We start from the raw sequence: 14,869 nt of genomic DNA, 5'->3' as shown, positions 1-14,869 counted from the left end.
TATACATATACATATATACATACATGTGTATATGTATATATACATATATATACATATATATTTATATGTATACACACACACACACATATATATATGTTGTTGTTATGTGCCATGGAGTCCAATCCAACTCATACCGACCCCTCCTTGGGTTTCTGAGGTAGTAGCACTATGGAAGTAGATTGCCCAAAGCTCCTTCCAAGGAGTGGCTGGTGGGTTTGAACTCTGCCAGCCTTCTGGTTAGCAGTCAAGTGCCTTAGGCACTACGCTACCAGAGCTCATATATATATATATATATATATAACATTACCTACCACCAATATAAGTACTAAAGTGTGCAAAATAAAGAGAGTAGATATGCACATTTTTCACTAATATGGGATTCTATAGAGAAGTTATGAGGCCTTCATCACTTCTCTCTAATAAACAAAAAACCTGAAGATACTCAATCATTCAAAAGTCAGTAAAATGGTAAATGGAATATCCTAAATTACTATTTAAGGGGCTTGTTCTCTACTCATTATATTAGACCACACTAGTTTAATACAGAGTTATAAATAACTTTTTAGGACTTGATTTAAAACATTCTATCAAAGATTTTTCTTTAATCCCTATCTTAGTGCATGGGCTAATACTTTATAAGAAAATGAGCATGACAAATAAGTAATTAGATCAATGTAATGTCATAATATATATCATACTGTTTATTAAATAATTCTCAGGTTTGAATTAAGGATATAATTAAGGGATTATACATTTGCATACCTGTGGTACCCATCTGGAGGATACAAAGCTGGTCACTTCTATTACAGACAAGCCAGTCTGGGAAAGCTGATTGATAAATTCAATTTTTATATCTGTAGGAACTATAATCTATGAAAACATAAAAAGTGATTTAATAAGTAAATTCTATAGGATCTACTGAAGCACAACAGAATATTATTTCCTAACAGAAAACAAATCCTATTTGATGATTTGTAAGTCCAAGTAGCAATTGAGAGCACAAATAATAATTTATATATGAAATCCATCTAAGTATTTAAAAGCTTAAGAAATATTAATATTTAGACTTAAAATTTGAAATAAACATATACAATTAATATCAAGATACCTTTTCATTCTGTAATCCATCCCTTGGTCCAACTTCAACTATTTTGACATACTCAGGGAGTCCAGATAACTGCGATGATTCCTGACATATAAAATACAAGAGCAAGAAAAACAGTTCATTCTTGGATTACAACACTTGCTAATTTGAAGCATTAAACACAGATGTTGTTTCATTACATTCCCACCCACAAAAGTTAAAAGAGTAAGAAATCAGTACATTGATAAAATCTACACATCAAGATTACAATATTAGCCATATAAAGCCATTTTTTCCCTGCAATGAGTGATATTTAGTCTAGATATGATTAAATTTCAAAAGATTAATTTTTAAAATGTAACTGTGAAAAAGATGATTTGCCAGGGATTTAACAAACAAATTTATTAGGCAATTCTGCATGCAATGATAAACTCAGCATTGTTTAAGTTTATTAAATAAATATTTCTTTATATTAATAGACTTCCAGCAAGTACAGTCCAGAAAATTGAGACTAAAGAATGTGTGATATTTGCTTCTTCTCTGTGTCAACAGCATAAAAACCAAAACCCACTGTCATCAATTCGATTACAACTCATAGCAACTCTATAGGACAGACTACAACTGCCCAATAGGGCTTCCAAGGCTATAAATCTTTATGGAAGCAGATTGCCTTATCTTCTCCTGCAGAGATGTTCATGTGTTTGAACCAGCGAACTTTTGATTATGAGTCCAATGCTTTAACCACAGAGCCACTAGCACAACTACCACCTAAATGCTACTTCCATGGGAACAGACCCTACAGTAGGATTTAATCCTTAGTGACCTATTGTGAACAGCCTAATCCAAACCCAAAGTAACACCCTATCCTACTTACAGCCCCAAATCTGAGGTCATAGAGAGTCTATATCCTGGAAAATCTGTCCCTAAGTCAGTTACTAGGGACACACCATGTTTTGATGACACTAGTTTAAAACCTTGGAAATAGGAACAGCCATTTAAAACTTCATCCTGCAGTTAACAATCAGATGTAGGGTAATCTTTCGAGACTTAAACCAGTGTTATCTCCTGATACATTCTGAATGGATTTCTTATCATCAACTTCTGGATATGGATAGTTGATGACATTGATCCAAATCAGAAAGACCTATCTTTAAGGTTTTCCTCATTCTTCTTCAGAGGAGATGAGTTTGGACTGACTAATTCATCCTGAAAGACACACTTGGCATTTCTCAAGCTGAAAGAACTAAAGAAAAAATTCAAGCCTCAAGTTGTAATGCTGAAGGAACATATGGGCAAAATACTGAACAATGAAGGAAGCATCAAAAGAAGATGGAAAGAATACAGAGTCACTGTACCAAAAAGAAATAGCTGCCATTCATGCATTTCACAAGGTAACATAAGATCAAGAACCAATGGAATGTAGGAAAGAAGTCCAAGACGCACTGAAGGAATTGGCACAAGACAAGGCTCCAGGAATTGATGGAATGCCCCTTGAGATGTTTCAACAAATGGATCCAGCGATGAAGACACTTACTCCCTTATGCCAAGAAATTTGAAAGACAGCTACCAGGTAAACCAATTGGAAGACATCTATATCTGTGATCATTCCCAAGAAAGGTGATCCAACAGAATGTGGAAATTACTGAACAATATCATTAATATCACATGTAAGTAAAATTTTGCTGAAGATAATTCAAAAACAGTTGCAGCAGAATACTGACAGGGAATTGTGAGAAATTCAAGCCAGATTCAGAAGAGGGCATAGAACAAAGGATATCATTGCTGATGTCAGATGGATCTGAAACAAAGGACACTAGAAAGATGTTTACCTGTATTTTATTGACTATGTAAAGTCATTTGACGGTATGGATCATAATTATGGATAACATTGCGAAGATTTGAATTGGAGAACACTTAATTGTGCTCATGAGGAACGTGTACACAGACCAATAGGCAGTCATTTTAAAAGAACAAGAGGATATTTGCATGGTTTAAAATCAGGAAGGGTGTGTGTCAGGGTGGTATCCTTTCACCATACTTAATCAATCTGTATGCTGAGCAAATAATCCAAGAAGCAGGAGCATATGAAGAAGAGCATGGCATCCGGATTGGAGGAAGACCCATTAAAAATCTACAATATGCAGATGACACAACTTGGCTTGCTGAAAGTGGAGATGACTTGAAATACTTCTTGACAAAGATTGAATACTACAATCTTCAATATGGATTACAATTAACATAAAGAAAACTAAAATCCTTACAACTGGACCAATAAGCGATATCATGATAAAGGAAGAAAGGATTGAAGTTGCCAAAGATTTCATTTTAGTTGGATGTACAATCTGTGGTAGTGTAGTACCTAAGGCATTTGACTGCTAACCAGAAGGCTGGCAGTTCAAACCCACCAGCCACTCCTCAGAAGGAAGGCTGGGCAATCTACTTCTGTAGTGATACCGCCTAGGAAACCCAAGGAGGGGTCGCTATGAGTCAGGTCTGACTCGATGGCACATAACAACAACAACAACAGCACAATCAAACCCATGGTAGCAGCAGTCAAGAAATCAGACCTTGTATTGCACTGGGCAAATCTGCTGCAAAAGACTACTTTAAAGGGTTGAAGGACAAAGATGTCACTTTGAAGACTAAGGTGTGCCTGACCCAAGCCATAGTATTTTCAATAGCCTCATATGCATGTGAGAGCTGGACAATGAATAAAGAAGACCAAAGAAGAGTGAATTGTGTTGTTAACAAAATACTACAAACTATCAGAAGAATGAACAAATGTGTCCTGAAAGAAGCAGCCAGAATGCTCCTTATAAGTGAGAATGACTAGAATTCATTTGACCTACTTTAATCATGTTGTCAGAAGGGAACAGTCTCTGAAGGATATTGTGCTTGGTAAAGTAGAGGGTCAGCAAAAGAGGGGAAGTCCTCAACGAGATAGACTGACACAGTGGCTTCAATGATGAATTAAAGCATAGCAAGGATTGTGAGGATGGTGCAGGACTGGGCACTCTTTGTTCTGTTGTACATAGGGTCACCATAAGTCAATACTGACTTGACAGCAGCTAACAACAAATCATATTGAGAGTCCTGGTGCTGCAGTGCTTAAAGCCCTAAGATGCTAACCAAAAGGTTGGCAGTTTGAATCTACCAGCCACTTTGCAGAAGAAGGATGTGACATTCTGCTTCCATAAAGATTTACAACTTTTGAAATTCTATGGGGCAGTTCTACTCTGTCTTATAGGGCCACTATGGGTTGGAATTGACTCTGTGGCCATGGATTTTTTGTTTGGTTAATTCATATTGTCTCATTTTGTCCATTTAATAGTCACTAGTGTATACAAGTATAGTGATTAGTCTGAATGTAGGAGCCAGTTTGTGTCTATGGCACAAGATACTCGTGGGGTCTTTTAGGGTCTAAAGCAATTATTTGGCTGAGTCAGCACTTTGTGCTAAGATACCAGAACCCAGATGGTACCTTGTTCTGATGTTTATAGATGACCTCCCAAAATTATCATAAAATAATAAGAAGAAACATAGTGCTTTTAAGATGTCAACAAGAGGATGAGTATAATTAAAGAGCTTAGGATCTTACTTTGTGTTCTGGTTACCTAGTGCCGCTCTGACAAGAATATATACCGAAAATGGGATGGCCCTACCTTTTCAGGCTGAGGCAACTCTGCTTCCATTTCCTTGGTCTCCACTTCTGCTGATTAATACCTGAGGGAAACCCACTCTGCCAGGAATCTTCTTGCCCCCAAAGGACAATTAGCTTTCTTGCTCCGTGGGCTGGCCAACATGCTACTCCATTTCAAGCCAATCTCTTCTACCAATTAATGCTCCTGCCATCTGTCATGACATATGCCAAGTCTCTCTGCCAGGGTCTTGGGTCAAGGACGCACTCCACTCCTGTTTCCACACTTTAGGTATCTGTCAGAGCAGCACCCCACTCTCTCAGTATCATATTCTGTTCTGGTTACTTAGTGCCACTCTGACAAGAATATATACCACAAATGGGATGGTCTTAACAAATAGGAGTTTATTCTTACAATTTGGAGACTTTGGGTCCAAGTTCAAAGTGCCAGGCTCTAGGGGCTGGGTGAAAGCCCCTCAGCCTTGGGCTTCAGCTCTGCCTCCAGCTCCCAGCCCACTGGAGCTAGAGGCTTTTCTTCACTCAGACAGCTGCTGGCTGCTGAGGCTGCCAAGCCCAAGGTTGACTAGTAAAAAGGCACAGTCCCAATGTTACCAAACCACATGGCAGGCCATTAATTCAAGTCTATTGTAAGTCCCAAGGCCAGCAGAGCATGGCAGGCTGCTGACAATGACACGCTACATGCAGGGTTCAAGGTGCCATAAGCTAGAGACCATTCCCAAGGCTTCTCTTTAAATACAAGAAGCAGACCAATCCCAAAGGCAGCTACTCAGCAGCTTGTGGTGGATTCCACATTGGAGTTGATTGCCAGTTTCATCATGGAGAATAACTACCACCAGCTGCCCAGCCACTCAACCAGGCCCAGCCAAGTTGACACACAAGCATAACTACCACACTTTGCATCAATTTGTTGTAGCTGGCATGATTAACAAACAATCTGAAGAAATTATAAAATGCCAACAATTATGGCCATTTCAATCATATGAGAATATGTGTTCACATGGCATTACTTTAGATTTATTCCTGAAACTAAATTTATCTTTCTGGACATATGTAAATGAAAAACCAGCAGAAGGTTAGACTATGCTCACAAATTGAAAGAAAAATAGGTCCTTAAAAAAGAAAACAGAGCAGAAGTAAAAACATAAACAAAGACAAAAATTAATGGGAATGAGTTGTTAAATTACAGGGAATGTAGCCAGTGTCACAAAACAAAATGTGTACAAACTGTTGAATGTAAAACAAATCAGCTTTGTAAATTTTCACCGAAATCACAATGAAAAGTTTAAATAAATAATTAAAAATGAAAGTAATCAATACATACAAGTTGAACATGTGTGGTGTGAGGGGTTTTCTTGGTGAATTTTAGTCTCTTCTTGGGCATTACAGTCTCTGTATTAACTTAGCTACAGAGCTTTAGATTTACATAAACAATGCCTAGTAGAAAAAGCCAACTAAATAACACACAAACACATAGAAACTATCCTTACAGCTTCCTAAGTATTCTCCCTAATAATTTTCAAGATCTAATAGTCAAATAAAACTGTCAGCCTAAGGAAAAAGATATTTCATAACTGACCTCTCTTCTATCATCACTATGCTTCATTTATCCCATGATTTATGCACCAACCAAAAAAGCCAAAGATGACAATATTGAAGATCTCTACCAACTTCTGCAGTCTGAAATTGACTGAACATGCAATCAAGATGTGCTGATTATCATTGGTGACAGGAATGTAAAAGTTGGAAACAAGGAAGAGTTACCAGTAGTTGGAAAATATGGCCTTGATGATAGAAATAAGGCTGGAGATCACATGATAGAATTTTGCAACCAACAACTTATTCATTGCAAATACCTTTTTTCAACAACATAAGTGATTACTATATATATGGACTTCACTAGTTGGAATACACAGGAATCAGATTGACTACATCTGTGGCAAGAGGCAATGGAGAAGTTCAATATCTTCAGCCAAAACAAGGCCAGGAGCTGATTGTGGAACAGTGCATCAACTGCTCATATGCATGTTCAAGTTGAAGTTGAAGACAATGAAAACAAGTCCACAAGAGCGAAAATAAGACTTTGATAATATCCCTCCTGAATTTAGAGACCATTTAAAGAACAGATTTGAATAATTGAACACTAGTGACTGAAAACCAGAGGACTCATGGGATGACATCAAGAATATCATCCATGAAGAAAGCAAGAGATCATTAAAAAGAAAAGAAATGAAGAAAAGACCAAAATGGATGTCAGAAGAGACTCTAAAACTTGCTGTTGAGTGGAGAGTAGCTAAAGCAAATGGAAGAAATGACAATTGCTGAACAGAATATTTCAAAGAGCAGCTCCAGCAGACAAAGCCACTTACTATAATGAAATGTGCAAAGACCTAGAGTTATAAAACCAAAAGGGAAGAACATGCTCAACATTTCTTAAGCTGAAGGAATAGAGGAAAAAAGTTAAGCTTCAAGTTGCAATACTGAAAGATTCTATGAACAAAATATTGAATGATGCAGGAAGCATCAAAAGAAGATGGAAGGAATACACAGAGTCACTGTACCAAAAATAATTGGTCAATGTTCATCCATTTTAGGAGGTGGCTTATGATCAAGAACCAATGGTACTGAAGGAAGAAGTCAGAGCTGCACTGAAGGAATTGGCGAAGAACAAGACTCCAGGAATTGACGGGATACCCATTGAGATGTTTCAACAAACAGATGTCCTGCTGGAGGCACTCACTCAGTTATTCCAAGGGACTTGGAGGACAGCTATCTGCTCAACTGACTGGAAGAGATTCATATTTGTACCCATCCCAAAGAAAGGTGATCCCAAATAATATGGAAATTATCAAACAAAATCATTGATATCACATGTAGGTAAAAACTTGCTGAAGATAATTCAAAAATGGTTGCAGCAGTATATTGACAGAGCACTTGCAGAAATGCAAGCTGAATTCAGAAGAGGATGTGGAATGAGGGAGATCATTGTTGATGTCAGATGAATCTTAGCTGAAAGCAAAGAATACCAGAAAGTTGTTTACTTGTGTTTTATTGAGTAGGCAAAAATATTCTATTGTGTGAATCATAACAAATTGTGGATAACATTGAGAAGAATGGGAATTCCAGAACACTTGATTGTACTCATGAGGAACCTGTACATAGATCAGGAGGCTGTCATTCAAACAGAACAAGGGGATACTGCATGGTTCAAAATCAAGAAGGGAGGGCATCAAGGTTGTATCCTTTCACCATACTTACTCAACTTGTATGCTGAGCAAATAATCCGAGAAGCTGGACTGTATGAAGAATGTGTTATCAGGATTGGAGGAAGACTCATTAACAAACTGCAATATGCAGATGACCCAACTTTGTTTCCTGAAAGTGAGAGGACTTGAAGCACTTACTGATGAAAATTAAAGACTACAGTCTGCAGTATGGATTACACCTCAATATAAAAAAAACAAAAATCCTCACAACTGGTCCAATAAACAGCTTCACAATGGATGTATAAAAGATTAAGTTGTCAAGGATTTCATATTATTTAGTTCTACAATCAACACCAATGGAAGCAGCAGTCAAGACATTAGACGTTGTATTGCGTTTGGCAAATCTGCTGCAAAGGACGTCTTTCAAGTGCTGAAGAGCAAAGATGTCTCCCTGAAGAATAAAGTGTGTCTACCCTAAGCCACTTCTTGGAAGGAAGATGAAGCAATCTACTTCCATAGTGATACTGCCTCAGAAACCCAAGGAGGGGTCGCTATGAGTCAGGTCCGACTCGATGGCACCTAACAACAACAACAACAACAACAACAATAACAACCCAAGCCATGGTATTTTCCATCACCACTTATACATGCGAGAGATGGACAATGAATAAGGAAGACCAAAGAAGAGTTGATGCTTTTGAGTTGTGGCATTGGAGAAGAATGCTAAGAGTACTATGGTCTGCTAAAGTGACAAACAAATCTGTACTGGAGGAAGTGCAGCCAAAATGCTCCTTGGAAGTGACATTGGCCAGACTTTGTCTCACCTACTTTGGTTATATTGTCAGAGGGAACCAGTCCCTGGAGAAAGATATCACGCTTGGTAAAGTGGAGGGTCAATGAAGAAGGGGAAGTCCTTCAATGAGATGGATAGACACTGTGGCTACAAAGATGGGCTCAGGCATAGCAAGGGTCATGAGGTTGGGACAGGACCAGGCAGTGTTTCATCCTGCTGTGCATAGAGTTGCTATGAGTCAGAGACAACTCTACGGCACCTAACCACAACAATAACAACATCATGTCTTCCTCACTTTTGTGTCTGTACACATGAAGTTTCTGTTTTTGGGGAATACTTTTGCATCTGTGTGGAAGCCAACCCTGTTTATACTTTTCATGGACATAGAAATGGACCCCATTTTCCTCTATCTAGGAATTATATTTGAACAAGTTCCAGTTAATGGAACACAAATGGGAAAAATATGTTCCACTTTTAGGCTTGAGGAACTCTAGCAGTGCAGTGGGTAAAGCAATCAGTTGCCAACCAAAAGATTGGCAGTTCAATCCCACAGCCTCTCTGTGAGGAGAAAGATGGGGCTTCTATGAAGATTTGGGAGCTCTGGTAGCATAGTGGCTAAGGCAATTGACTGCTAACCAGAAGGCTGGTGGTTCAAACCCACCAGCCACTCCTCGGAAGGAAGGTTGGGCAATCTACTTCCATAGTGATACTGCCTTGGAAACCCAAGGAGGGGTCACTATGAGTCGGGTCTGACTTGACAGCACATAACAACAACAACATCTATGAAGATTTACAGTCTTGGAATCCTACAGGGCAGTTTTATTCTGACCTATAGGGTCACTATGAGTCAGAATAAACTTGATAGCAGTGGTTTTTTTGGTTTTCTAGAGTTGGCCCATGAAAATCTGCCATGCACACTCCTTCATGTTCTTTCCCCTTCAACCATCTTGATGCAGATGAGTATGGAACACTTGAAAGCTAAATGATAAAGAGATACAGACAAAACCTAGAAGAATCCTTCATCCTTAAATCATTGTTTGAATAAGAACATCCTGTCAATAAGAAGCAATAAGTTCATACTTTACAGTAGCAAGAAATAAATTTCAATGATTTTAGACTTTATTAAGATTAGAAGCTTATATTTTATAGATATCAGTTGTCAAGAACAGTGAAGGCTCTGAAATTTTGTTCTTCTTAGAAGCTAACAAGTAAAACTGTGATGGATGCTTCTAAGAATCACAAGACTCCTGGTCAGAGATAAAGAAAATTTATCACCCATAGAAATACCAATATCCTAAGTATAAGAGTTGGTGCTGATTTCCCAAGCCCCAATTCCCACAGGGCAAAGCAAAAAGGGCTCTGTGACCTTTTTCATATGCAGTTGCTTGCATTAAAGGGAAGGAATTCGATGCTTAGAGAATTTGAATCTTTTTTTAAGGACAATAAGCATCTCTACCATTTGCTCAGGAGGTAGAAATCATTTATACTATACTTGACAGTGAGCAAGCCTGCCCTTTGCTTCAAAGTGAGACTTTATTTCTACTTTCCAGAACTGTAAGCAAATTTACCCTTTTTCCAGAAGGCAAAACTATTTCTATCATTCAAATCTGCTTCCTATAGAAAAACTCTTAAAAGACAATCTACAACAAAGACAATTAGTGCCTCTGCTAATTAAAAATGCAGAAATTCAAGAGATCCATGATGAATTACTTCCCAGTGATATCCATCCTCCATTTTTTATACCATCTTGGCTACAATTTCAAGCAGCACAACTAAACTAATCTGCAATATTGACCTCAGAAGATCCCTACCTGCAGAGATCCTGGATCCAACTCGCTGAATAGACTTCACGCAGTGGGTACTATCCCTTGCATCAGAAACAGATTGTTGACTTTGTGCCTACTCTATAATGGTGGATATGTTGCAATGTTCAATATGATGATGGGTACAGGAAGCAACAGAGGCAATCTGGATGATGGAAAATTGATCAGCAGCTTAATTCTAGTGTGACTAACCAGATATGAGACCTAGATGGTTCAATCAGCAGGACACAGCAAAAAATCATTGAAGTTTTTTTACTATCATCTCCATCTAAGATGGTACTGACAGACTGCAAAGGGACTAAGTTGTAAGAAGGCCTAAGTGTGTTATTCTTCCTTCATAAGTATTACACATCCCACCCCCAAGTGAGCCAATCAAAATTCTTACCATTCACCTGGTTGCCTCCCACAATGTCCCCTTCCACATTCTTTTTAAGTATTGTTGAATAGAGGATGGAAACTTCTTGCTCGCCCAGGATTGATTTCATAAATAGTGTTACAATTAGGTGGACCCAACACTGACCACTAGATTGCCAACGAACTTCCCCTGCCCTGAGAGGTGTTTGAACCTACTAACCAGTGCTCAATTTACAACCACCATCCCAATTGCTCATCCTGAGCTATAAAGTAGAAGACCATATATTGCCTAAACCAAAAAAAAAAAAAAAAACAACCAAACTCACTGTCACCGAGTCAGATGTGACTCATAGCAACCCCTCCTTGGGTTTCCAAAGTGGTATCTCTGAAAGTACATTGCCCAACCTTCCTTCTGAGGAGTGGCTGGTGAGTTTGAACCACCAGACTTCTGGTCAGTAGTCAAATACCTTAGGCACTACACCACCAGAGCTTGTTACCAACTTCTACGGACTTCTCTCATATCCCATTAATCCACTCATGAAGCCCTCATTTGTCATCTTTCAGAAAGCCATGTCCCTGACAACATCCCATCTTTATCAGCAAAACTGTCAAAAACTGTGAAGGACTGAGATTTCACCCTACATCCTAACTAATAAATTACCTTGGCACAGTTTCATGGATTCTGGCAGAAGATTCTTCCACAAGAATCCTGGTCAGAGACAAATGGCTTTATTGTTCATATGAATAACAGTAGTCAAGAATGTCAGCATTCATGTGTACTAGTCCCTTGAGCCACGGTTTCCACAGGGCAACGTGAGGGAGACCAAGCAACAATTACACATGCAGTTGGTTGCATTACAGAAGCTGTACTTAGAGAACCTGAACATTTCATAATGGTAGTAAGCATGCTTGCCTTTACTCTAGAGGGAGACACTAGCTCCTAGCTCCTAAGGCTATTTGAAAAGATCTTTCAGAATACATGCAGTTAGTGCTTTGCTATTAAGACATGAAAAAATACTAGAGACCCATGGAGAAACATTTCTTAACACAATGATCACCTTAACTAATACTCACTTATTGCCCTTAACCAAAATTCTTATAATTCTCCAACACTCAATTTGTAATTTACTAAGAAACACTTTCCTTATCTGGTTAGATAAAACTAAATAATTTCATTCCTATGATCCCATAGCCCTTTGTACAGAACTCTTCTAAAATATATCTGTAATCACTTTTTTGCCTCACTGTTTCTGCTTTTCTGGTTAGGAATAATCAGTGTAGACAGCTAATAAGCACTTGATTAATTGTTGTTAAATAAATGAATAAATAAATTCATATCTAAATTTTCAACCCCTCCTTGGGTTTCTGAGATGGTATCTCTACGGAAGTAGATTGCCCAATCTTCCTTCCGAGGAGTGGCTGGTGGGTTTGAACTACCAGCCTTCTGGTTAGCAGTCAAATGCCTTAGGCACTGCCTTAGGCACTAGCTCCCTGTCTAAACTTTAGAAGACTAGAAAAGTTGACCTTTCATTCAGCAAACATATTAGACAACACTATTATATTTACTAGATATATGGATATGAGTCAATCAAACAAAACTTCCTGCTTATAACCAACCCAAAAACAAACTCACTGACATTGAGTTGATTCTGATTCACAGGGACCCTCACTAGGTTTCCAAAGCTGAGTGCCTTATCTTTCTTCCATGGAACAGCTGGTGGGTTTGAACCACCAACTTCTTGGTTAGCAGACAAATGCCTTAACCACTGCACCACCAGAGCTCCTTCCTGCCTGTAACAAGCTAATAATTTAGTGGTATAGAGATCTACCACCTTGTTACGAAGAGGAATGCTGTTTTTCTTACATATTGAATATGTAAGAGTTGATGAATGACTTGTGAGTTCCAAGAAATTGAGTTGGAAAAAAAAAAAATTGTAGTCTGCAGAAGTTATCAACATAGTTCTTAAAGAGGTCTATAGTCTAAATTTATTTTAACAGCATTAAAAGGCCTATGTTACTGAGCCCAGTGTATCCTATTTAACATGAAGTAATATATGATACTAGTGAAAAACAAAAGATGTATTATCCAGAGCAAGAGTTTTAAGAAACTATATTGTATGGCTGAGTGTATATCCACATTTGGCATCAGATTTCTAGTGGTTCCCTTTCATAGGGCAACAACAAAAGCAATACCATCTTGCATTTATATGCTGTTTTATTATTCCAAAGCACTTTTCTATCGACTTTTCATCTGTGAACCTACCTTGTGAGGTCAGCAGAACTGAAAGAAAGAGTAAATAGCTTTCTAAGGTTACTCAGCTTAGTTTTCTGAATTCTATTGTAGTATTCTTTAGGATGAGACTAAATACATCACAGACTATAGAGTTTTGGTTGAAAAAAAAATGAACCATTCTTTTATGCAGAATATAAATGATCTGTTTTACTCAGATTTTTCAATCTGGTGGTGTAGTGCCTAAGGCATTTTACTGCTAACAGAAGGCTGGTGCTTCAAACCCACTAGCCACTCCACAGAAAGAAGGCTGGGCAATCTACTTCTGTGGTGATACCGCCTCAAAAATCCAAGGAGGGGTCACTGTGAGTTGGATCTGACTCGATAGCAGTGGGTTTGGTTAGGAAAACTAAATAGATGCATATTTTGATAGGAATTTCTCTGAAATCTCTAGGATATGCACAAGATACACACACACACACACACACCGCAGTAAAAATAAGTGGCTTCTTTACATAAAATTAATCCTCCTGGCAGTGATAGGAGTACGTTGGCACAGGGGTTGAAACGTTTGGCCACTAACCAAAAGGTGGGGGGTTCAAACTCACCAGCTTCTCCACAGGCGAAAGATGCAGGCAATCTGTTTCCATAAAGATATACAGCCTTGGAAACCCTATTGGGCAGTTCCATTCCATCCCGTAGGGTTGCTATGAGTCAGAATCAACTTGACAGCAGGGTGTTTGGTTTTTCTGGTGATAGATACCATCTTTTATTCCCTTCCCACCGGACTTTCCCTACAATTACTAATTGTATTGCTTTTTCCCTAGGAAACTGAAACCATTCATGGTAGAAATTTCTAGATAGATTTTTATATGTTCCACTCACTTAATTTCTTAAAGAGTAATTTTATGTGTAAATAAAGTCTTTATGGAGATTGAAATATCCTGTTCCATTGCCAGTATTCCCAAGGAAAACTGCTACAACAGCCAAATCAAATGCTCACACTATACAAATGAGAATTCTGAATCAGGAAATTGTGTAATTTTTCTTTTGAAAGTATACTGGACTTTTTAAAGAGGCATTAGATATCCAATTTTCCAAAAGAATCTATTTTTATCATCTTATCCAAAATATATGCATGCTGCATTTCATGGTAATATTAAACTCTCCATATTTTGCTCTTTGTTATTTCTTAGATACTAAGTTCTCTTCTAACCCAAAATAGGCAGAAATACATAAAGCATTTTTACTGATGTGGCAGATACCCACAGGAACTTTAGACCTCTGGAGCAAGCTAATGAAGTTTCTTTCACTGTGTACCTCTCTAGGATGACGGGCTGAATCAACAATGCTGATACTTGAAACCCTTCTTTCAGATTATTCACGTTCCAAGGTGAATTCATAAGTAATATTGGCAGTTTACCAAGAATTTGTTTGTAACAAAGTAAAAATAAGGTTTGTGATATACTGTCAAATTATATAAGGAGCTCTAGGGGCATGTTGTTGTTAAGTGCCGTCAAGTCGTTTCCGACTCATAGCGACCCCATGAACAGCAGAACGAAACACTGCCCTATCCTGCGCCAGCCCCACAATCCCTGCTATACTTGAGCTCATCATTGCAGCCACCCTATCAATCCATCTCGTTGAAGGCCTCCCCCTCTTTCGTCGACCCTCCACCCTACCAAGCATGACATCCTTCTCCAGGGAATGGTCCCTCCTTACAA

General features: G+C 38.3%; 1 protein-coding gene across 1 annotated transcript in view; it reads right to left on the bottom strand.

The window, feature by feature from the left end:
- HMGCLL1 (3-hydroxymethyl-3-methylglutaryl-CoA lyase like 1) overlaps positions 1-14,869 on the bottom strand; it is a 301,673-nt gene that overhangs the window by 212,551 nt on the left and 74,253 nt on the right. Inside the window, exons 2-3 of the mRNA XM_007945621.2 lie at positions 1,109-1,189; positions 763-870 (exon numbers count right to left, since the gene is read on the bottom strand). Coding sequence (XP_007943812.1) covers positions 763-870; positions 1,109-1,189 — 189 coding nt within the window. The remainder of the gene's footprint in view (positions 1-762; positions 871-1,108; positions 1,190-14,869) is intronic.

The sequence above is a fragment of the Orycteropus afer genome, unplaced genomic scaffold (assembly GCF_000298275.1).
Source record: "Orycteropus afer afer isolate SDZICR_OR568_19922 unplaced genomic scaffold, OryAfe1.0 scaffold00140, whole genome shotgun sequence".
Classification (NCBI taxonomy): Eukaryota; Metazoa; Chordata; class Mammalia; order Tubulidentata; family Orycteropodidae; genus Orycteropus; species Orycteropus afer.
The sequence above is the reverse complement of the archived record's forward strand: the minus strand, read 5'-3'. Positions and strand labels throughout refer to the sequence as shown.